The 24,217-nt window shown below is 35.0% G+C and overlaps 4 protein-coding genes, 2 long non-coding RNA genes and 1 pseudogene across 8 annotated transcripts; 3 read left to right on the forward strand and 4 right to left on the reverse strand.

The window, feature by feature from the left end:
- On the forward strand, positions 875-2,520 carry LOC104750533 (F-box protein At1g67340). Its single transcript, XM_010472338.2, has 3 exons — positions 875-1,212; positions 1,324-1,486; positions 1,569-2,520. Exons 1-3 carry the CDS (start codon positions 977-979, stop codon positions 2,310-2,312), a joined length of 1,143 nt encoding a protein of 380 aa, XP_010470640.1. The 5' UTR covers positions 875-976; the 3' UTR covers positions 2,313-2,520.
- LOC104750534 lies at positions 7,277-8,914 on the forward strand. Of its 2 annotated transcripts, none has more exons than XR_002035741.1 (3): positions 7,277-7,384; positions 7,799-8,104; positions 8,608-8,914. It is a non-coding gene; the product is annotated as an uncharacterized LOC104750534 (long non-coding RNA). The 2 variants fall into 2 exon arrangements; XR_761645.2 differs by having other exon boundaries at positions 8,680-8,914.
- LOC104753659 (REF/SRPP-like protein At1g67360) lies at positions 9,092-9,494 on the reverse strand. The gene is made up of 2 exons (XM_010475880.1): positions 9,354-9,494; positions 9,092-9,295 (listed from the first exon to the last, which is right to left on the reverse strand). The coding sequence occupies exons 1-2, from the start codon at positions 9,492-9,494 to the stop codon at positions 9,092-9,094; spliced, it is 345 nt and encodes a 114-aa protein (XP_010474182.1).
- On the reverse strand, positions 10,455-11,797 carry LOC104750535 (REF/SRPP-like protein At1g67360). The gene is made up of 3 exons (XM_010472339.2): positions 11,678-11,797; positions 11,338-11,577; positions 10,455-11,207 (listed from the first exon to the last, which is right to left on the reverse strand). Exons 2-3 carry the CDS (start codon positions 11,575-11,577, stop codon positions 10,713-10,715), a joined length of 735 nt encoding a protein of 244 aa, XP_010470641.1. The 5' UTR covers positions 11,678-11,797; the 3' UTR covers positions 10,455-10,712.
- LOC104750536 lies at positions 12,129-16,786 on the reverse strand. 2 transcript variants are annotated; one of them, XM_010472340.2, is made up of 22 exons: positions 16,688-16,764; positions 16,516-16,572; positions 16,181-16,277; positions 15,992-16,060; positions 15,806-15,898; positions 15,487-15,607; positions 15,335-15,404; positions 15,194-15,235; positions 14,728-14,856; positions 14,532-14,645; positions 14,382-14,424; positions 14,257-14,292; positions 14,033-14,160; positions 13,931-13,943; positions 13,732-13,799; positions 13,535-13,639; positions 13,281-13,431; positions 13,115-13,191; positions 12,983-13,043; positions 12,765-12,910; positions 12,559-12,669; positions 12,129-12,450 (listed from the first exon to the last, which is right to left on the reverse strand). In XM_010472340.2, the coding sequence occupies exons 1-22, from the start codon at positions 16,688-16,690 to the stop codon at positions 12,397-12,399; spliced, it is 1,788 nt and encodes a 595-aa protein (XP_010470642.1). In that variant the 5' UTR covers positions 16,691-16,764; the 3' UTR covers positions 12,129-12,396. The 2 variants fall into 2 exon arrangements, with proteins under 2 accessions (XP_010470642.1, XP_010470643.1); XM_010472341.2 differs by having other exon boundaries at positions 12,130-12,450; positions 13,535-13,636; positions 16,688-16,786.
- Positions 16,966-17,565, reverse strand: LOC104750537. The gene is made up of 3 exons (XR_761646.2): positions 17,467-17,565; positions 17,295-17,351; positions 16,966-17,056 (listed from the first exon to the last, which is right to left on the reverse strand). It is a non-coding gene; the product is annotated as an uncharacterized LOC104750537 (long non-coding RNA).
- LOC104753660 lies at positions 21,077-23,486 on the forward strand (annotated as a pseudogene).

The following is a 24,217-nucleotide window of genomic DNA, read 5'->3' on the forward strand; positions in this document are numbered from 1 at the left end:
AATTGTGTGTGTTTGTTGACTATTTATCTTAAATTGAGAAAGTAAATCATGCCTTTAAGCTATATATAGGTAAATATCTTATATATATATATATTATTTTTCCTAAAATCATGTATTTTAATTAATTTACGATGTAGCAGTTTAGGTACTAAACCCATGCTAATTTTTCAAAAATATATTGACTAAGTTAAAATTAAATAAATTGAAATAACATTTTAAAATCATAAATTGGTTTTAATTGATCTTTGGTTTCGGAAGCAGTTTACACTTAAGAAAAATAAAAATGATAACTTTACCTTTTCTTTGAGTCAAATGCAAACTTTTATTTTTGTCTCCTTTTGACAAAAAAGAATAAAAAAGAAGCAAAATACCAAAGTATTAAATAAAAAAGAGATAAAAAGAAGTAACCGTTGTAAAAATATAGTAATTGGCTGATTCTTTCTTTACGTTTGACCTCTCTCTCTCTCTCTGCTTCCTATACATCAGTTCCTTTTAGTTTGTTACATAAATCCTTTACTCGCACTTTCCCTCACGTGATTCACACGCGCAATTGCGCATTTTCTACGGTAAAGAAAATAAAATAACCGGAGTTAGTTTCAACAAATTTTAGTCCATTTTTGTAACCGTTATGATTTATAAATAAATACTAAATGATCCTCTTATTTCTCTTGTATAAATATAACCTCACAATAAAATATATGTATTCTTGAAGCTACGTAAAAGCGAGTATTGGGGTCAACGACGTTTTGACCGGGGAATAAAGACAAAAGTACAAGGGTATAACCGTAATTCCAACTTCGCATACGTATGTACGCTTTGGAGACCAGAGAAACAGAGAGAGAGAGAGATACAACTCAACCACTTTGTATATTTATAAGCCAAAGAGATAAAAAAAAAAAAAAAGAGAGAGAAGAGATAAGAAGAGTCTCTCTGTGTGTAATCCTCCTCTCAAAAAAAAAAGACCAAGAAGATTATTATGTTACCCGTTACAAAAACAACGAAGAGAGCTTTCTCCGGTGACTTATCTCCGGCAAGAAAACGCCGACGATGTGTAGATGTCGTTCCTTCCTCTGTTTCTCCGCCGCCGGAAAGTGTTGTTGATGGTGGTGTAGATTTGTTAGATTTAATCCCTGACGATCTTGTTGTGTCTATCCTTTGTAAACTTGGCTCTTCTTCACGATGTCCTGCTGATTTCATCAACGTTTTGATGACGTAAGCTTTCCGGTTTGTTTTTTTTTGTTTTTTTTCTGTTTTTCACCGGTTTGGTTTATTTGCGTTACAGAGTTCTAATTTTGGATTTTGTGTTTTATTTTTTCGTTACAGATGTAAGAGATTAAACGGATTAGCTATGAACCCTCTCGTGTTATCGAAGTTGTCTCCTAGAGCTATTGCTGTTAAAGCTCATAACTGGTCGGAAAATTCTCACCGGTTTTTAAAACGGTGTGTCGACGCCGGAAGTCTCGAAGCTTCTTACACTCTAGGAATGGTTAGTTTCCTTAAACTTTAATATTTAATATCGTGAAAATAATTTTGTTAAGTTTTGATATTTATTTTCCATTTTCTTGTAGATTCGCTTTTATTGTTTACAAAACAGAGGAAACGGCGCGTCGTTGATGGCTAAAGCCGCGATTAGTTCTCACGCGCCGGCTTTGTATTCGTTAGCCGTGATTCAGTTCAACGGAAGCGGTGGTTCCAAGAACGATAAAGATCTTAGGGCCGGTGTGGCTTTGTGTGCGCGTGCGGCTTTTCTTGGACACGTCGACGCGTTACGTGAGCTTGGTCACTGTCTTCAAGATGGTTATGGTGTTCCTCAAAACGTGTCCGAAGGTCGTAGGTTTCTCGTTCAAGCCAACGCACGTGAGCTCGCCGCCGTTTTATCTTCCGGGGTACAAGATAGGCCAACGTGGCTCACTTTAGCACAGCCACCTCCAGCTCCTAACCATGGACAAGGATGTCCTTTGCTTAGCGATTTCGGGTGTAATGTACCGGCACCGGAGACGCATCCGGCGAATAAGTTTTTGGCTGAGTGGTTCGCCGTACGCGGCGGAGATTATCCCGGAGATGGGTTGAGGTTGTGTTCACACGCTGGATGTGGACGGCCGGAGACGAGGAAGCATGAGTTTAGGAGGTGTTCGGTTTGTGGCGTTGTGAATTATTGCTCACGCGCTTGTCAAGCTTTGGATTGGAAGCTCCGGCATAAGATGGACTGTGTCCCGGTTGAACGGTGGCCTGATGAAGTTGAAGGTGGTGAAGGTAACGTTCAGATTGACGGTAATGGTAACGGTGATAATGTTTTGCTTCCAATGAGTTAACGGCAATGTAACGGCTGCTTTGAATAGTAAAAAAAAAAAACGACGCGAGAGATGAAGGTAAAAAAACGGAAGCTTGGTTCATTTTTTTTTTTGCTATTAGTGGAAAAGATTAGGATAAAAATATTACTATCGACTATCGAGCTGAGTAATTTTTGTAATTCCAAATCGACTGTAAAGAGGAGTTATAAATGAACGGCCTTTTTTTTCACTTTTCATGTTAAAAATTATTATTTAGTGTTTACTTTTGTCGAGAAATCTAATGCCGTAAGGAGCTGATCTCTCCTTTATTCTTTATCTTCACATTCTGATTTTGTTGATNGGAAGTTTGTTTTATTTTATTTTTTTGCTATTAGTGGAAAAGATTAGGATAAAAATATTACTATCGAGTAGAGTAATTTTTGTAATTCCAAATCGACTGTAAAGAGGAGTTATAAATGAACGGCCTTTTTTTTTTACTTTTCATGTTAAAAATCGTAATTTAATTTTTACTTTTGTCGAGGGATCTAAAATGCCGTAAGGAGCTTATTTCTTCCTTTATTCTTCATCTTTACATTCTGATTTTGTTGATTTCGTCTCTGGTTTTGGTATTCCTTTTTCATATTTGATTAGTGGAGGGCGAAGTTTTGACCCTTATCTTGAGTGTTTTGAGCTTTTTCTCGCATCGCATTAGGTTCCCCTCGTGGTTTGCATATCGTCCCTACACCATATTTGAATTCAATCATCTTGCTTCATAATAATAAACTCATTTTCATTGTCCCCTTCTAAACATTTATGATTGCTCTTGACTATTTGCGAAGAATGGACTTTTTTTTTCTAGGATTTTAAGTCACTTGGAATTATATTGACAACCATTACTCCAACACTTTCATGATCGAGGTTGCCATTTTCCGGTAACATGTTCCATCATTTTCTATCTTTAAACTCCTTCAAAGTTTTACGGCAATGGTGCTCACATTTGACATAAGATTGCATGTGTTCCTCTGAGTCTGAGGCATTTAATTGTGAAAGTTCCTGGATGTTCAGAACTGCGGGAGATCTTGCAAAGTATTCATTTACAGAAAATTGTAAACTCTTTCTAAGAGAGTAAGAGTTGAGGTCCATGACACTTGTGGATCCTTTATTCGTGTCTCCTTTTTCAAACACCTTCGAAATTTTTCTCTTTTCTTTCGCTTTTTCACTTAGTAAGTATCTGGGCGAGGTACGTAGTCTTCAAGTTTCTTCTATTGATCTTTTTATTAAGTATGGGTTTGATACCATATAGATTTTCACGAACAACCTTTTTCACTTGTCTTCTTATAGGTTTAGGTAGGTGTGTTGCCCATGGTAAGTTTTCTGAAAAAATGTTAGTGTTCTCATTTTTTTCCGAATTGTTATTCAATCTAGAGGTCAATAAGATCAAACAAAAACTATAATGTTAGTAAGAATTTGGGGGTTAGTAAAAAAGTAAAGGTTAGTCAAACTATACAAGAAAATTTTCAGATTTGGAAAATATCTATAAATAGAAAATGTTATAAAAGGAAACTTACTAAAATCTATAAGGAGATAAAAAGTTAAAAACTAAATAACAAGTTTAAATAGTAAAAACGTGTGATGGGGTTATTGGTTTGAGATTTGAATAGAGTTTTAAAGACTTTAATTGTTATGTAGAATCTGTTGTTATTAGTTTGTGATTTGTAAAAAATCATTTAAAATCTTATTAAATTTGAGTTATTGGGTTCAGATTTTTATAAAGTCATTAAACAAAGTCATTAAAAGTTTTGTGTTATTCAATTAAAACAAAATAATTTAGGATTGTTAATGAATTAATTATTATGTTATTGGTTCATGATTTTGTACATTTTTTTACAAAATAAAATCACAAAAATACATAGATTTTTAGAGTATTTTACAAGATTTTAAAAAACTAATCAACAAAATTATAAAATATTCTCTAGCATTCCTTAAAAATCTTTCACTTATTCACTTTTCATGATTTTATTGAAGTTTTCAAAATTTTTTATAAATTAGAATCCCATAACTAAAGTAAGCGAACTCCAAGCTAAGGCAATTTGTGACAGTACTATCGCTAATTTCACAGTATCGGCTATTTTGTTAAATTGTGACTCTCATTTTATTCACGTAAAAGTGCTAAAAGCTCCACTATTGTACAATATGGCTAGTAATTTTGAAGCAATAAATTTGCGGTAAGACTACTCATTAGGAATATTTTGACCACACCTAATTCGAAGGGTTTGTAAATACTAAATCCGCACGACAATGATTTTATAGACAAATGAACGTGTCTTGATAATTCAGATTTAGCTTTCAAGGTAAAGTTTATATCTTAAAAATAAATATTGTCGATACTCATACCAGCAGCAGGCAACAGTTAATAATTAATAAAAGTAGTGATTATATAATAAAATTTTAAGGTTAATGGGTGACAAAGCATCATGGGGTGTGCGATCTATTTTAGCTTTCTTTTTCTTCATGTAATTCGTGTTTTTTTCCTTTTTGGTACATTCAATTAGGCAGACGGGGAAAACCTCACTGCAAATCAGATATGGATTAACAGAAAGCTTAATTTCTTATTTTTAAATAAATGATCGTGGACCCTCTTTGATACGTTATTGTCTCCACAACCACGATATTAGCTGACAAACACAAATGTTTTATTTCGCGGGCCCATCATCATTGGTTTACAATTTGCTTTCAAATCATTATTGCATATATACTTTTACCACTAAATAAGGGAACCAAGAAAACAAGATTTTGTTAATATAAAGTTTCTTTTGTATAACATTATGAAATCTTAAAAGATTGTATATTTCAGACGAAATTTGTAGACTATACTAACAACCAAATGAACATAACATCATACATTTACTAGGAACGTTGTTTATGCCATATCTTCAAAGCATGTTATCGTTACAAAACATGATTAGTATGACAAGAAAAGCAAATTAGGGAGGAACATAGAAGAGTGTATTAGTGGGAGAGAATGAGGAATTTTTAAGGGAGTGGGATTTTTAAAAAAGAAAAAAACTTTAGACCCACCAGCAAAGCATTTTAATCAAATAGTCTTTGATAAATTAAATAAAGTGTAAATGAGAAAAAATAAAAAGTATAAAGCAATGTTGTTAAAATAAAGAAATGTTCAATTTAACGCATATATATGTTTCCAACTAGTCGCAGCGGAAGGAACAATGATGAACATAACTACGGAAGTAATGGAATTAGTAAAACAAAAGTATCAAATATTCAAGTATGGTAAGCATGGAATAAACATAACAAACTAAAAATGTGAGAAGTGTATAATATACTATATGGTGAGTATAGCATACTGCATACAGTATGGAAGGCACTTATTCGTTTGACAATAGTTTTACATCGGTGAACTATCTTGTTAAGGAGAATGTGTCTTTGAACACACTTTGCGATAAAAATTAAAAGACCTTAAATGAATCGGCGAACAATCTTTTCTGTTCAATACTTCAATTACTCGTTTAATCGACTATTTTAATTATTTTTAGATTTGATTTATGTGTCATCACGATAAAAGTAGTTTTGTGAAAATCTTTATTTTTTTTTCTATAATTTTTTTTCTTATATATTAATATTGGAGATTAAGACAAGAAAGTGACTTAACTTAAATTTAGTTTTGAGTGAGTGAATGATAATTTAATATTAAAAAATAGTAATAATTAACAAAGTGTAACAAATTAGAAGAATGTTTATACGCTTTTTAGTTTAACTACACTAACTCAAGTTCAACTTTGTATTGAGTTTTTTGATTCTCAACTCCACATTAGTATTATTACCTTGATTTCGTAAACTTGTTGGTTCTTGATTCTGAAAATCAAATTGAAACGAGTAAGTGATAACCAAACGGAGAGCTAAACGGACCTTTAGAGAGAGATACAATTCGGGGTTTGACACATAAAACTGCGTGGCGTTTTCGGAACAAAAAACGTCTTGTTTCCCTCAGTCCAAGTAGCAAACAACACGCAGTTTCTATTTCTCTATCAGATTTCTGTTTTCTTCTTCTTCCTTCATTCACTTNTATAAAGCAATGTTGTTAAAATAAAGAAATGTTCAATTTAACGCATATATATGTTTCCAACTAGTCGCAGCGGAAGGAACAATGATGAACATAACTACGGAAGTAATGGAATTAGTAAAACAAAAGTATCAAATATTCAAGTATGGTAAGCATGGAATAAACATAACAAACTAAAAATGTGAGAAGTGTATAATATACTATATGGTGAGTATAGCATACTGCATACAGTATGGAAGGCACTTATTCGTTTGACAATAGTTTTACATCGGTGAACTATCTTGTTAAGGAGAATGTGTCTTTGAACACACTTTGCGATAAAAATTAAAAGACCTTAAATGAATCGGCGAACAATCTTTTCTGTTCAATACTTCAATTACTCGTTTAATCGACTATTTTAATTATTTTTAGATTTGATTTATGTGTCATCACGATAAAAGTAGTTTTGTGAAAATCTTTATTTTTTTTTCTATAATTTTTTTTCTTATATATTAATATTGGAGATTAAGACAAGAAAGTGACTTAACTTAAATTTAGTTTTGAGTGAGTGAATGATAATTTAATATTAAAAAATAGTAATAATTAACAAAGTGTAACAAATTAGAAGAATGTTTATACGCTTTTTAGTTTAACTACACTAACTCAAGTTCAACTTTGTATTGAGTTTTTTGATTCTCAACTCCACATTAGTATTATTACCTTGATTTCGTAAACTTGTTGGTTCTTGATTCTGAAAATCAAATTGAAACGAGTAAGTGATAACCAAACGGAGAGCTAAACGGACCTTTAGAGAGAGATACAATTCGGGGTTTGACACATAAAACTGCGTGGCGTTTTCGGAACAAAAAACGTCTTGTTTCCCTCAGTCCAAGTAGCAAACAACACGCAGTTTCTATTTCTCTATCAGATTTCTGTTTTCTTCTTCTTCCTTCATTCACTTGCTCTGCGCTGCATTGTATCAAAAACTCTCTGACCATCCCGAAGCCAAAAAAAAGCTTCAGCGATCTTCATCTTTTGGTTTTCATATCTCAAGGTACATTCCATTTCATACTCAAAAATTGTTTTAGTATCGATCTTTAATTAGATCTTTAGTCTTAGGTTTGTGTCGATCCTCGTCTCAGGAGGAATGATATAAAAGAGACCCTAATTGCTGTAATGTAACTAGAACCTTAACCTAGATCTAGATGGGAACCGGAGTGTACCGTGATGTTTAGGTCAGAGAACCCAATTTGTGGAAATCAATTGCGTTGATTTGATAGGAACCCTAATTTCTGGGTGAAATTGAATTGTGTGTGTAGTATGATTTTGAGTAGCATTGATTATAGAAACGAGATGGGTTTTTGTAATTTTAGGTCACAGAGCCTAATTTATGGATTTGATTTTTGAAAAACCTAACTTTGTGGTGAAATCGATTGTGAGTGAGTGGTCTGTGTTTTGAGTTTTGCAGTGAGAGAGATGGGTTTCATAATGGAGTTTGCGGAGAATTTGGTGCTAAGGTTAATGGAGAATCCGGAGGATAGAGACAGGAAAGCAAGGGAACACATATATGAGATGCATGAGAGGTGCAAGAAGATTAAGGAGATGTGGGCGTTGCCTATTCGTCCTTATGGATTCTGGACATTTGAGCGTCACAATGCTCAGCTACGTTGGGATCCTCAGATCAGTCAGGTTGCTGGTCGAAGGGATCCTTATGATGATCTCCTTCAGGACAACTACACTCCTCCTTCTTCATCTTCAGACTAATCAAACAATGGTGAGTTTCTTATATGCTTTTGTCTCTCGGTTGGTAGAGGAATTTGTGTTGGGAGATATATGATTTGACCTTTGAGGGTTTTAAGCTATTTTGATACGGGGTGGTAATATTTTCTGTTTAGTAACGAATCTTTGGATCACTAGCATAGTGGACGAGTTTGTACATCTTTTCTCCTTCACATTTGTTCTTAGAATTTGTGGTCTTACTTGGTACTTATCGACAGTTTTGTCTCTGTCAATAGAGGATTTTGTGTTGGTTGATATATCGACAGCTAGTGTTTACACTAGCTTTCAAATTGGGTCTAAGCTGTATTGATGATGGGTTGGTAGATTTTTTCTATTATGTAGCAAATCTTTGCTTAACTGTCATAGTTACCTGGGGCAAAGTATATATTGTACATCTGATGAGTCTATACGTCTCTCTTACTAAACATATGTGCTTGAAATCTGCAGTGCTTTCCTCTTATGTATTTACAGTTTCAGCTTCATTAATGTCTCCTGTAGGCACAACTAGAATTAGCTGCTGTGTGAGAAGTTGAAACTCAGTTTTCGACCTGTTTGTTTTGTCTGGTGCAGGAAGATGCGTTATGCTCTCTGGATTGATGGATGCATATGTCTGTTTTCAAGCTATTTTTCAGTATTGTACTTCCTTTGTTTCCATTTGTTCATCAGGGAGCTTGGTACAAACTCAAATAATATAGCTCAAAGACTCGTTTACGAATGGGAGAGAATACTTGTTGGCTTTTTTAGTAAAGTTCTTTTGATTGTCCATCTTTGGTATGAAATATTAAGTTCTGCTATATGACCATTATGAAGTTTTGTTGCTAAAATTGTCTCTTTTGATTTAAAAGGATAGAAACACACATCACTTTTTTCACACTACCACCAAGTTTTGTGATGGAACAAAAAGGAAAAGCAGAGGTCCTTAGATGAAAAACAGAGGCCCTAAGGCCATTTACATATATGTAACCAAACCCAACAAACCAAATCACACAATGTTTCCATCAGTAGGGGCAGTAGCTTCTTCTTTGTTTCCATCAACAGTAGCTGTATCTTCTCCTTTCTTTGTTCGCACAAGCCTCCATAATATCATCAACAGGGGCCATTGGAAGAAAACCAACGAAGAGTAACCCATCTGAGACATATCAGTCACCAAACACGTTTGCAGCCACGGAGGAAGCTTTCTCCCCCACTGCATGAATTGGTTTGTACCGGTTAAGTTTAGCCCAGACCTTAATCTAGCTGATCACAACGAAACACTTGTACTCAGTCGCAGCATAGTTAAACGCAGCATTGGGACCACCAGTACGAGCCTCTTTCACAAAGCTCTGAGCTTTCTCTGTTGCCTTGTAGATCAATACATGTGCTGAAGTCACCACTTGCTTAGCCATCGGAGTAGCATGCTTCTCAAATTTGTAATGTACGGTGCTTCACCAACCTATAAAAAGTAAATAAAGGTTAGGAGTTAGGACTTTAGCCATACAAATTCGGTTTACTTTTGGTTTATGTATGTGAATGTGTTTCACTAAACGTCATAACCATATGGAGACGTTAACGTCAAAATTCGGTTTTCACTAAACGTCAAAATTAAGAAGTTGACGAAATCTAAAGATCTATGGAAAGATATGGAGATGTATGATGACTGTATCTATTGATTTGGTATATTAATGGGCGCTTAGCCTTAGCATTAGTTTACTTTCTTTATATGTTTGAAATGTTTTTTAACAACTTCGTTTGTCTTGTCTGTATGAGATTTTTTTCGTATCTATCTAACTATATAAAGTTTCATTCATTAGAACTTGAGCAAAATGGCTTCATAACAAATTGCAAAATCCTTTTATGTTGTTACTGTCTTATATCATTCAATTCATTGTAGATAAAATGTTTTTCTTGTGTCGCTATGTCTGAATTTTATAAGCGTAAAGCTCACATAATAACCACTTTTTGAGTTACAATAAACATACAGTAGATTAATGAAGTGGGGACTACATTTCAATATTACAGTCAATACTTTTCAGTTGCCTGGAGCAAAGTATATTGATCATCTGATGACTTTGTACGCCTCTTCTTCTACTGATGTGTTTGGTCTTTTCCTCTTAGCATAAGTAGAATAGCTGCGGTGTGAGATGTTGAAACTCAATTTTGACCTGTTTGTTTTGTCTGTGTCTGTCTGTTTTCAAGTTATTTTCCTCAGTATTGTACTCTCTTTGTTTCCATTTGTTCTTCAGGGAGCTTGGTACAATAACAAACAAACTCAAATAATAGCTCAAAGACTCGTTTACGAATGGGAGAGGAATGCTAATTGGCTTTTAGTAAAGTTGTTTTGATTTTCCATCTTTGATTTGATTATAAATATCTGAAACACGGTTGATATATATGAAGTTTAGTTGCCAAATACATCTCTTGTGGTTAAAAATGATAGAAACCCCACACATCACATTTTCACACCACCACCAAGATCAGAGACACTTGACCAAGTTTTGAGATCGAACAGAAAAAGAAAAGCAGAGGTCCTAAGATGAAAAGCAGAGGTCCTAAGGTCATTTACATACGTAACCAAACAAAACAAACCAAACTCTCTCCAAAGGCAACAACCAAGTCACACAATCCTAATCCGAATCAGAGGATGATTCATTTCCATCAGTAGTGGCAGTAGTCTCTCCTTTCTTTCCATCAGTAGTAGCTGTATCTTCTCCTTTCTTCTTCTGCTCTGCACCTTCTTTCTCATAAGCCTTCACAATATCATCAACAGGGACCAATGGAAGATAACCAACCAAAGAGTAACCCATCTGAGTCATATCCGTCACCAATTCATTGTACCGACCAGAAACGTGTGCAGCCACAGGTAAAGCTTTCTGACCCACTGCATGAATTGGTTTGTACTGGTTAAGTTTAGCCCAGACTTTAACAGAGCTGGTCACAACAAAACACTTGTACTCAGTCGCGGCATAGTTAAACGCAGCTTTGGGACCACCAGTACGAGCCTCTTTCACAAAGCTCTGAGCTTTCTCTGTTGCCTTGTAGATCAACACATGTGCTTGAGTCACCACTTGCTTAGCCATCGGAGGAGCATGCTTATCAAACTTGTACGATGCTTCACCAACCTATAAAAAAGGTTAAAACTTTAGCCACAAAACTAAACAACTAAAACACGATCTGGTTTCCATCAGATGAAACAAACGAATTGGGTTTACACATCAATCAGATCCAACAAAACGACTTGGTTTGGTTTACCTTGTGATCTAGAAAGAAGAGGAGAGAATCTGGAACATCTTTGAGTTTGTGGTAAACAGGGGTTACGACGGTGGTGACAGCTCCTTCAACTTTTTCCACGGCGGATTTGAGAGAACCGGAGTTTTGTTTGGCGTAGTCGTAGAGATTTGAAACGGAAGCCAGAATCTGAATCGCTGCAACCCTAACGAACCCTAGATGCTTTAGGCTTAGATTCTTGCTATTCTTATTCTCTGTCTCCATCTAATATACCAAAGAAGAAGAAGATGAGATCACTCTTGATTTATTATAATTCTGACTTAAAAAGAAAGAACAAAGCGGATGATGATGATCTCTTTCTTACCTTTAGTTTTTGAGTTTTTCGATTTGCTTTCTTGAGAAATCTTGAAGACGGACACTGTTCTCTCTCTCGATGACGTTGTGTAACAGTAAAGTATCTTCACATCACGTTGAGGAGTGAGGAAGGGGAGGACTGGGTTATTTATTTATTAAAACTACGAGAGGAATTGGACTTGTCCACGTGATCTAACGGTTGAGAATAAGAGATCTGGTACAAGGTGGGACCCTTGAAAAGGAATCGTTTTCTTGGAAAGGTGTTATCGTGTGTGGATGTTTCTGGAGTTTTTTTTTTTTTTTCGCTGTGGGCAAAGATTCTAGGAGATTCCCTGGCAATGGTACGTGTTTGCTTTCCATTGTGTGGTGATCGTATAAAATCTTTCAAGGTTTTGGATTTTATCGAAAGGGAATTTTTTAAATTAAGAAGTTGGTCGATTTCATACTTACTTCCATAAGAAAATTAAGAATGTAGATCACTGGAGAATTACTAAAGGGTTTACTTTGTTTATATAATAACACCAACAGAGTTGTTGGAGTTTGTGTTTTTTTACCTTTGCAAGCTTTAAGATACTAAAGTACTTGAGAAAACAAGCGTGATAATATTCTCAAACGCATAGGGGTAAATAAAGCAATAAAAGCGAGTGTATCAGGAGGAGGTTATGGAGTAGATAGATAAACCACTGAGGAAGGTGGTTGACGTGTCTGATAGAGAGGTGGTATCTTCAATTAATTAGCCTGAGATTTCTGGCGCTTTGAGTACTGAAGAATTGGCTCTCTCACCTTCACAAACAGATCATAAGAACCAAATATAAAAAAGGCTTATGTCAGTTTCAGAATTAGAACTTGAAGTTAAAAACAGATAGGAGCAATGCGGTTTAGTGTATATACCATGCTGGTCTTCCTGCAAGGCCTGTCTTGTGAGGCTTGGCTACAGTTGGCTGTCTCGGCTTCTTTAGCATCCCCTCCGTTTACTGCAAAGCTCTCCCTCGATACCGCAGGCTGAGTGAGAGCCACAATTACCAAATTAGCAAACACTTTTAAAAGAGTCTCAGCCAATATGATATGTCTATCACTCAGTGGTGATTTCATTCTACCTGTGCCTTGTTGCTAATGGGAGTGTTCCCTGCTTTAGAGATAGTCTGTTCGCTTAGAACCGAGCCATTCGGCTGCATCCCAGATCTTCCTTTCGTACGTGTGAAGTCTGATCCTATGGAGTGGATACCTCCACACGTAGATACATCTGTTTGTTTCAAATATGTAAGATAGATAAACCAGCTTAAAAGTTGTGTGCAAAGTGCTAACAGGAGTGTACCTGCGGTTTCTTTAGCCAATATGCCGTTGGTCTTGTCAATAGCTTCGTTATCATCCACGTCCTGTGAAAGCATTCACATTATAAAGCAGCTCCATGGATTTTTCAATTCTAGGTTTCAAGTATTATTATTACCATATCATCTGTGGCAAGAGCCTTTCTGACTTCATATAGCTTCTTCTCAGTTAGAGTAGAATGAATCACACGCTTCCCTGTTTATAAACATTGCATCAACGAGGAAACAATAACAACAACAACCAACATAACTTAACAGAGAAGGGTCTGAATGGAGGTAGCAAACCTAGCCTGCGGTTGCTAGAAGCTTCCACGTAGCCCTCTTCGGTCATTCTGTCCATTAATTTACGAACTGCAGTCTGATTGGCTTCACCATCCAGCATGTTGTGAAGCTTTGTAATAGTCACATATTTCATCGGAAGAGAATAATATAGAGCCTACCATAAAAACCATGAGTCAATCATGGACCTCAGGACCATCCTTATTTCTATCCTTTGTGCAAGTGTATCAAACATAGAGTACGAATTTAGAGTCTCTTACTTTCATGTACAAGTAGTCTTCAGGAGCTACAGGTTTCCCCTTCTTTGGAGCAATTTCATCATCAGCTTCATCTTTCACAAAGGTGAATTCACTCTCTGGTGTCTGCTGATAGTTTGGGTAAGTAAGAAATTATAATTAAAAAGCAAAGTCATAACCAAATGAAATCACGACAGTAGGATTTAGGATAAAACAATCACCTTCTTAGTGTACGTGTCTTTCCCAGTTTTCGAAAGAACACCTTCTTTCACTAGCTGATCCATGATTTCTGAAAGTCAGAATGTGACCAGTTAGTGTAGGAAAACAGACTCTGAAGTTAACAGCAAATAGCTATCAGCAAACTGTATTATTCATCATCATATGATTATGCTTCAAGTGTGTTTTTGACTAGTGGATTACCTTCACATAGAACCTGAAATCATAGAAAGAAAATGGCTTAGATTTAAGAAACGGCAGAAACTAAATATGTAAGAGCTCAGTTTAATAGGAACAGCTCATTACTATGGAGATATCGGGGAAGTTTGCTAGAATATCTGTGAGCTCCAGAGTATTAAGATGACGGGAGTTGATCCAGTCCTTCCCCCTTGCCAACTGCTGTTCATTTTCAGCCGGATCCTGTGTGTTGTCATCTTGAAGCATTTCACAGATAGGTGAAAATTAGAAGAAGCTCGTCTAATTCCGTGTAATGTAATTTTTTGTGCCTTAATAGTTATAGAATAATTCACCTTCATCGACCTCTCCATCATCATCATCTTGTTTCTCTGTTCGATTATTATCAAGTTTAGCAGGTTAGTGAATACTTTAATAGACTGGCATAAACAAACTAGGATTTGTTAGTCATCATGATTACCTACTGGCACCACAATGAATTGATTCTCTTGTGTTTGACTGATCTGGAAACAACAATGAACATAACAGTTTAGGCACAGCAACGTGTAAAGCACCGAGGAAGTAAAAATCTGAGTAAAAAGAAGATGAGAAAATAAAAGACTTCTTTAACCTCGCTATCTGAATCAGAAGGCTGGTCGTCATGTACAGAATCATGTCCAATATTCTTCCCATCATCTTGCATATCATCATTTTCATCCTCACAAGGATCGAGCACGCTCTTCACCTGCACAGATTATCCACAATGAATTGACATCAAAAGACAAGAAATATGTCAAGCGAGTTGCATCATTCTTCAATCACATTACCTTTAGCGTTAAGACAAGATGTTTGCTGTTAACATTCCCAATTTCCATTCTTAGAGGATTCTTTGTCCATACATACTGAGCTTCTTCTTCTGTACAGCCTCTGAAGAAAGGTGGCTCGTAATCTGGTGGCTGTAAAAAGGTTCAAAAGCTGTCAATCTTTCTTGTGGGCATTTAACTTTGGCAGAGTAGAGGAAAGTGAGATAAGGTGAATGGTATAGAAATTAATACAAAAGATAGCAAGAACTTGTATGCAAACCCAATAACTTCAAAGCTACTCTGTCTATGTTATAACTGTGTAGAAACCAATCAGTACATAGGAATTTTGACTAGCACAAAATTAGAATGCTTCTTGACAAGCACACATGTTAACCTAGAAGTCAGAACCATTACACAAAAGAAGCTCTACTCAAGCTGCATTGAGATCATAACAATATCACCAGAGAATTTAGTAAGGCGGTAACCATACCGTCACATCATCGTAGTACAGAAGCTTCATCACTATGGTGCGCTGTAACAGAAGCAAAAAAGTGGTAATTCTCAGTAATCAGCAATTTGGAAACTGACGTAATTGGAATACTGCTGAAGGGTAGTTACAAATATTCATAACCTCATCTGGCATTTTGTCAAGAGTCCTCATCAGCTGGACTAGTGTACGAACCATTTTGCAAGCTGAACTCCTGATTTCAAAAAAATAAAAGCATGTTACAGAAGATAAAACCAAATAGACCTCATAGGAAAGAAGTATCTCAAACAGTGCACCTCATTTGATTTGGGGTAATGTCAGCAGTGGAGTTAAATGTTCCTCCATTTTTCTTACTTCCAGTACGATTGATATTCATCATGACATTTTGGCTATCAGAATCCGAGTAGCTGAAAGAAACTGCAGTTACACAAACTCTTCATCAGTCATTAATTGAACCGTAAAAAAGATTTAGCAAAAAAGCACATTAGTCAAAGAATACACCAATTAGTCAGAGAGGCTTCCAAGCGTATTCCTCAATCAATTAATATCAGACCATAAACCAGCAAACCACACTTTCATCAAAAGCTAAGCAATCATCAACTCGCCAAAACTTACAAGCGTATTCCTCAATCATCGGACCATCAACTGTTTCACATATGCAGAACATGAGCGTCTTCAAATATTTCCTCTGAAGCGCATCGTAGACTCCTAGATTCCATGATAAGAAACAAAAATCACCAAATGACGAAACAATTGAAACGACGCATCCCTTGAATGTTTAAATCGTTAAGTATAATAAACCTTTCTCCATCCAGTCAATTAACCGGCGTGATTCAGCATCCATAGGCATCAGCTTCTTAATCTTCATATCTACAAAATCATCCGCCAAAAAAAAATTAGTTTCTATATTTACAGAAATCGAAAATTAAAGTGGATTTCTTAAGATCCCAAAGCCAGAGAGTTCAAGAAACTTCCAGATTAGCGTCTCACCTAAAGCAGGAACCGATTTATCGTTGAAATACTTCTCAGGAAAGAGTCCTCTGATGTAACTGATGTTGAAGATAGCAATACGAAGCAGATTCCGAGTCTATTTCAACAAAACGAGAACCAAAACAAAGACGTCAGTGTACAAAACGTAGAAACAGTTCACGATTCCTCAGATTAAGCAAAAAAAATAAAACAGTCACACAGAGCAGATTAAGAGCTTGATATGTTAGATCCAGATCAAAATCTGCGAAAATCATCAGGAAGGAACTAGAAATTTCACTTATCGTTTTAAGAAACAAAAACTCAAAAGCTCGATGATCGGCGTAGGCGTAGCTTACCAGAAGAAGCGAGTCCTGCTCAGTAATCTCTGCTTCCTTCAGCTTCTGAATCACAACCTGAGGTAGAAACAAACGCAACACTGAACTCAGATTTTAAGAAAACTAAAGCGAGACGAAGAGAAGAACGCTCGCGGAGAGAGGAGAAATCGATGATCGGAGAACTTCAGCTCACCATTTTCGCAGAGGTCTGGAAACGAAGAACGTTGTTCGTAGTCGCAGTAATCTCAGAGAGAAGAAGAGAATATTTCAAAAATTAAATTTCGAAAATGGAGAGAAATTGTAGTGTGAGAGAGTCTCTTTGGGAGCTTGTTTGAAGTTTATAGAAATGGAGAAGAACATTNAAAAAAAAATTAGTTTCTATATTTACAGAAATCGAAAATTAAAGTGGATTTCTTAAGATCCCAAAGCCAGAGAGTTCAAGAAACTTCCAGATTAGCGTCTCACCTAAAGCAGGAACCGATTTATCGTTGAAATACTTCTCAGGAAAGAGTCCTCTGATGTAACTGATGTTGAAGATAGCAATACGAAGCAGATTCCGAGTCTATTTCAACAAAACGAGAACCAAAACAAAGACGTCAGTGTACAAAACGTAGAAACAGTTCACGATTCCTCAGATTAAGCAAAAAAAATAAAACAGTCACACAGAGCAGATTAAGAGCTTGATATGTTAGATCCAGATCAAAATCTGCGAAAATCATCAGGAAGGAACTAGAAATTTCACTTATCGTTTTAAGAAACAAAAACTCAAAAGCTCGATGATCGGCGTAGGCGTAGCTTACCAGAAGAAGCGAGTCCTGCTCAGTAATCTCTGCTTCCTTCAGCTTCTGAATCACAACCTGAGGTAGAAACAAACGCAACACTGAACTCAGATTTTAAGAAAACTAAAGCGAGACGAAGAGAAGAACGCTCGCGGAGAGAGGAGAAATCGATGATCGGAGAACTTCAGCTCACCATTTTCGCAGAGGTCTGGAAACGAAGAACGTTGTTCGTAGTCGCAGTAATCTCAGAGAGAAGAAGAGAATATTTCAAAAATTAAATTTCGAAAATGGAGAGAAATTGTAGTGTGAGAGAGTCTCTTTGGGAGCTTGTTTGAAGTTTATAGAAATGGAGAAGAACATTTAGGGGTAACATTAGTAATTTGGTGGTGAAAGCAGGGGTAATATCGACTAATTCCTTAACGTTCCGAAGATATTTATGGGCAACTTTGGTATTTGGTTATTATAGTAGGGGCAAGATCGTCTAACGACCTATTATAGACTGTAGTCACGTACAAGCGCTACCAAAAAGTTCGTTGCTCTTAGTGGACCCTACCTCTATTTTTAATTTCTATTATAATTAATTTGGATTTAAAAATAGTGTAGAAGATGAAAAATGTTACAGCCCGGCCCAGTCCATGAATTGTTATTGGGTTTTAGTCCAGTTACTATAATCCAAAGAAGTTGAAGTTGAACCATTGAGAGAGATTTGCAGTGTTTAATTTTTATTAAAAGTTTAGACTTCAAACTAAGTTTTAGCAGATGACAAACAATATGAGTTTAAAAATCTGTGTCATATAATTAAATTTATCTTAAAATGAAAGATTTGTTTTTTTGTTTTTTTTTTCATTTGAACTTAATAAACTGAAAGTTACCATAGCTTATTTTTACAAGCTATATAGTTCCCCAAATCCACCACCACCATTTTGATAAATCAACCACATAATAATGTTATAGCTATATATATTGTAGGATACCAATGCTTCTAAGGAAGAAGGTGAATCTTCCATTGGTGGAATACAGAATAAAAAGTGGGAGGGAAAAGACGAAAAGTGTTTCCCAATGCTGATTTCCTGTGGAAACTGTGTGTATGATTAATTTCAGCGGTTCGAATAAGGCTCAGTTTGCATTAGCTTCACGGTTTATAACGCAAGGGACCGTAACGAAGAAGATGATGTTCATGACGTCTTCGTATCCTGAAGAGGTAAAGTTAAATACAGAAGCGGCAGCCGCCAAACTAATGGAACTTCCAAAGGGTAACGAGAATCTCAATATTGGATACTGCTGATGAAATTGGGTTCGAATCTAGAAGGATATTATAATATCTCTAGTTATGTGTGACAAAATCTGTTGAGATTTTCAGAAACTTAAGTATGTTGTTTTTTTTTGTTTTTCCCATTTTTCTATGGTATAAAATCTTTTTCAGGCAATGACTTATATCAAACTTGTTTTTTTTCATCTCTACGATTAGATCGATATTTGAAAAAAATAAAAAAAAATGAAGAAAAAAATTTATCTCTTTAAATTTGGGTTTCCTTATGTGAACTTGTCTAAATGTAATTAAAGTGACAACAAGAATTTGATTGGTAAGAAAGAGAGAAGGGAGAAGGAATTAGGCAAGGGGGAGCCTGTTGGAGAGTGAGTGGAGATACTCATAGGATTCTAGGTCGAGCATTTGCATTGATCATTAATGTACTGTTGACACTAGCAACAACAAATGGATATTCATATGCAGCTCTTTTGCCTCCATTCAATAGACGCTCAAACGAAGTCTACATATGTGTGAAGTTCTGGGCCTCAATCTATTCTCGAAATCTGAAAGTATACTTCTTATTGATAGCATCTTGGCTAAGTACTAATCATCAAGCCCAACAACAACTACAAAGAAAAAGGAAAAATCGTAAAGAGCAACAAGAGTTACATTTTGAATATAAAAGGGAAGCTTAGTAGTGCACAAGAAAAAGTGAGTCGTCGTATCCTTTAGTTACTCAGGTTGTTTCAACGGAAGTACAGAGACGAGAGAGTCGAACCGGAGACAAGAGAGAAAGAAGAAGTTTGTATCTTTACGACTTTACCTTAAGGATTTGCTTTATCTTTGTTATTATCTCTTCGTAATTACATATGGCATATGTTTTACCCAACCTATCATCATCTCTCTTACTGTACTTCCAAGTAAAACATGAGTTAAATCCCTCTTCCACATTTCTCACCCATCCAAATCCAAGAGAAAAGAAAATTGTTGTCGATATGGTGGAGGACCGGATCAGTAAACTCCGAGACAATCTTTGATCATGATCCTAAAGGATATGGTCATAGAAGATGTCGTCAAGACAAGTGTGTTGTCTAAACGATGGAAGAATGAATGGAAAGATGTATCCTACCTTTTCTTTGATATGCAAAGAGTGAAAGAGCTATCGTAACCAACATGAAACTTTCGGTCGCTCATTCTCATCTTGTTGCCAAAACAATAACAAATGTTGATTTCTCTCTATTTTTTTTCAAAATTTTATCTCTATTGTTGTTTGACCATGTAGAGAAAGTCATTTTGGAATCAAATGCACTTGTATGTAGATACAATATGAAAATCTTAGGCAAACAACAATCTCAAATAATCCATGATGGAAAAGACAAAAAAAAATGGGTTAGGTGTTTTATATGGGTTTTTTTTTTTATCTTTAACTCATGCAACAAAAATGATAATAACAACGGTTTTTCGTGCTCATTTTTTTTTTTTTTTTTTTAACAATATATTTGAAAAGATGAGAATAGATTGTAGATGCATTATTGTAAGATCTAATGAAAATCTAATAATACAATCGCTTGCCTGATTCAAATCGTTAATTACATGATATTATTTATATATGTACATATATCTTTTAGATTATTGAATTTATAAATTAACAAGTGATGATAACAATAGTAGCTTCACAATCAAATCTTTTTAATTTTATCGATACCACTAGAATTTTCTTTTTCTTTATGGTTATAAAGAATTACAATGATCATCTAGTTAGCTTCATAATCAAATATGATTATAGCCAATATCACCAATGTCACAAGTAATCGAAACTTGGATTCGATTACTTACTCTTCAGAAACATACGATGATACGAGGGCTCTCTCACTTTCAAGCCTTCATGTTAATTGTAGGGTCAATATGCTTTTATTGTCCCCTTAAAACATTCTCCCATCCAAATCTTGAATTACTCTTCCTATGTCTCTACGATTTAAAACCTGTACATGTATTCCACCGATGGCATAACCTCATAATTCTCAATTTTGACAAAATCTCTACTATTATCATAAATGGATCTCTGTCTAATGCATAAGAATTTTTTTGTTACAGCCCAGCCCATGCGATGCTTTTTCGTTTATACTTTAGCCTAATTACATCTTAAACCAAGTAAAATCCTAATAACAAAGAAGAATTATTTTGCAATCAAAAAGTTGGTTTAGTGACGTGTATATTTTGGTTCTTCCATAATTTGTCATCATATTTCCTTTTTATAGTTTGACCAAAAACAAGATTTTCTTCTATAAATAATAAGGAATGCATTAATTTTTTAATTTCTTTCCAGTTTTATAAATAAAAACTTTAAAAAAATCAATTAGGTTTTTATTACCTAAAAAATTTTCACCCATATATTTTGGCTACTTGTAATCCTTGTTATCTCTTCGTAATACATCTGACATATTTTTAATCCACACATCATCTCTCTAAGTGTACTTCAAAGTAAAACATGAGTTGCTTCCCTCTCTCAATCCTAAAGACCTTTCACATTCATCGCCCATCCAAATCCAAGATGATGGAGGACCGGATCAGTGAACTCCCAGATGATGTGTTGGTCATGATCCTACATAAACTGGTCACAGAAGATGTCATCAAGACAAGTGTGTTGTCTAAATGATGGAAGAATGTATGGAAAAAGGTTCCATACCTCGTCTTTTATATGCAAAAGGCTATCGTAACCAACATGGAAAATCTGACCGATCATTCTCATCGTGTTGCCAAAGAAATAACAAAGGTTATTTTCTCTCTATTTTCCAGTATTCGATCTCTCTCTCTATTGTTGTTTGACCATGGTACTGATGGTTAAATTGATGATTACATTTTTGATTGTAATACACTTGTATATTTATACAATACGAAAATCTTAGACAACTAGAGCTAAGCAACAATCTCAGATAATCCATGATGGAAAAGACAACAAAAAGTTTACTCTATGATTTTCTTCTCTACAACTTTTATAAAAAACCACAAGAAATTTTCTTATTGCAAAAGGTCATATATGGGTTTTATATTAAAATGTGGTGATAACAATGGTTTTTCGCACAATTTGTTTGTCTTTTTTTTTTTTTTTGAGCATTGATCAATATATTTGAAAAGATGAGCATAGATTGGAGATGCATTATTATAAGATTTAATGAAAATCTAATAATACATCTCTTGGTTGATTCAAATAGTTAATTACGTGATATTATATGTTAGATATGACTTGAATATGATTGGACCCATAACTTTAGGCCCAATCCGTTTAGGTCAACTAGGGTTGTTTCCCTAAAAATATTATCCTAAACCTTAACCTCCATGTATTTTGAAATATGTATTCTCCCCAGTAATAAAGTTTTCTCTTTGGCCGTGGAGGTAGCCAACTTTGTTTGGTGAACCACGTTAAAATCTGTATCATTTATCTTTTTTCTATATCATCTTGCTCACATTCGTTATAACATTATATATATATAGTTTAATGAATTTAACATGTGATGATAACTGTAGCTTCAGATTCAAATCTTTAATGCATATATATATATATATGTGTGTATTGACGACTTATATTTTGTATTTGTGTATAGTTGTTTTCTTAAAACCACTATAATCTTGTTTTCTTATAGGTTATAAACAATCACAATGGTCATCTTAAGGGCTGCACAATCGAACATGAGTATCACCAATGTCACAACGGTGTGCTGGAAACGTGGATTCGATTACTTACCCTTCAGAAACGTACCAGGAATCTCTCACTTTCAAACCTTCATGTTCATGGTAGGGGATATAATCAGCTCTACTTGCCCCCAAAAATATTCTCCCATCCATATCTCGCATCCCTCTTTCTATGTCTATACGAGTTAAAAACTGCATATGCCTTCAACCGATGTCATAACCTCCTGATTCTCAAACTTGAAAAAATCTCTATTGAGGTTGACGTGTTAAACACAATTATTGCATCGTACTTCTCTCAAGGTGCTGGTGCTTAATGTCATGTGGAATAACGGAAGGGCTTGCCTGAAGATTCGTAACAATAACCTAAAGCTCTTGCATGTGGCTTGCTCTAGTGTTGATGGTATTGAGGTGTATGCACCTCGTGTGGATATTTTCTCCATTGACTACCGTTTTGATGGGATATGTGACTTCGTCATCTATACCCCCAGAATTTTGTTTACTACAAAATATGAGTCTATAAACAAGGGGAGATTACTAACCATGACCTATAATATTTCACATAAAGCTCGGGTAAGTACAAGCATTTGCATTATATATATATATATATATATATATATATATATATCATTTATATATTGTTTGACATGTTTAAGTTGTTTCTATGAATTGAAGGAGATAGAAAATCTTGGGGACATGTTCTTGGTGGGTAGAGATGCTAACTTTTTTCAGCAGCATAAATATTTGTCGGTGGTCGTGGATGTAATGAATTTGAAAGAAGTTGAGATGTTGCGAAATGTTTTAGTCGCATGGAATGGAACAATGTTAGGTCTCTTAATACTATTTAAGGTACGAACATTTTATGCTTCAATTTTAGTTCGACTTGATGTTTTGTTTCCGTCATCACTTATGCCTGATTAGTAGGTATCAATTGCAAAGCATGTTTATTTATGTTGTTGTATACATAGGGTAAGAATGTTTCAAAGGAAGAAGGTGAGTCTTCGATTGGTGGAACACAAGAGAAAAACTGGGAGGAAAACTTGTTTCCCAATGCTGATTTCCGCGTGGAATCTGTGTGGATGTATCATTTCCGCGGTTCGAATAAGAAACAATTTGCATTAGCTTCACGTTTTATAACGCAAGGAACTGTGACGAAGAAGATGATGTTCGTGACACATTTGGTTCCTGAAAAGATGAAGTTAGATGCAGAAGCAGCAGTCGTCAAACTAAATAAATTTCCAAAGGGTGACGAAAATCTCAATATTGAATGCTTATGATGGTTTGAATCTAGTCCTATGTGACAAAATCTTGTCTTTTGATAAAAACATAAATCATGTTGTTTTCTTCTTCTTTTCTATAGTTACATTTTCTGTTGCCTGTTAAGTTTAAATAAATATTAAAATACAAGTTTCTTGCAATGACTTATAATTTATTTTACAGACCATTTAGATCCAATAAAATATATTTATTTCGGTATATATTTAATTTTCGATTACGAAAAAAGAAAGAAATTTCAGTTTATTTAAAATTAAAAAAAAAACACTCGAAGTGGAAAACATGACTTAATTTCATTCAATAAAACTAAAAATCTTATAAGAAAAAAAAATTATTGAAAAAATCAGTCCAAAAATGAGAATAAACCGAGAAAAAAGACCCAACATCAATCGTAATATAAAGAGCTTCCGTAGTCGAGTAGAGTTGAGCATTTGTTACGAAAATTTGGTTTCTGTGAGAAGTGGATTTTTTGGGTTATGTGCTATGTGACGTCAGTCCAATAGAAAGTCTTGCTAAATGGTCAACCCTATGGTGCTATAATTCCTACTCTATGGCTTCGGTAGAGGGATTCCCTGTCGCCTTATCTTTTTATTTTTGTCCATAGGTGCTCATTGCAAATCTCTGTACGGCAGAGTGGTCTAAACTTATTACGGGTATTAAAGTGTCGACAGCTTGTCCAACGATCTCTCATCTATTGTTTGCGGACGATAATCTTTTTTTTTTTTTTTTTTTT

The sequence above is a fragment of the Camelina sativa genome, chromosome 16 (assembly GCF_000633955.1).
Source record: "Camelina sativa cultivar DH55 chromosome 16, Cs, whole genome shotgun sequence".
Lineage (NCBI taxonomy): Eukaryota > Viridiplantae > Streptophyta > Magnoliopsida > Brassicales > Brassicaceae > Camelina > Camelina sativa.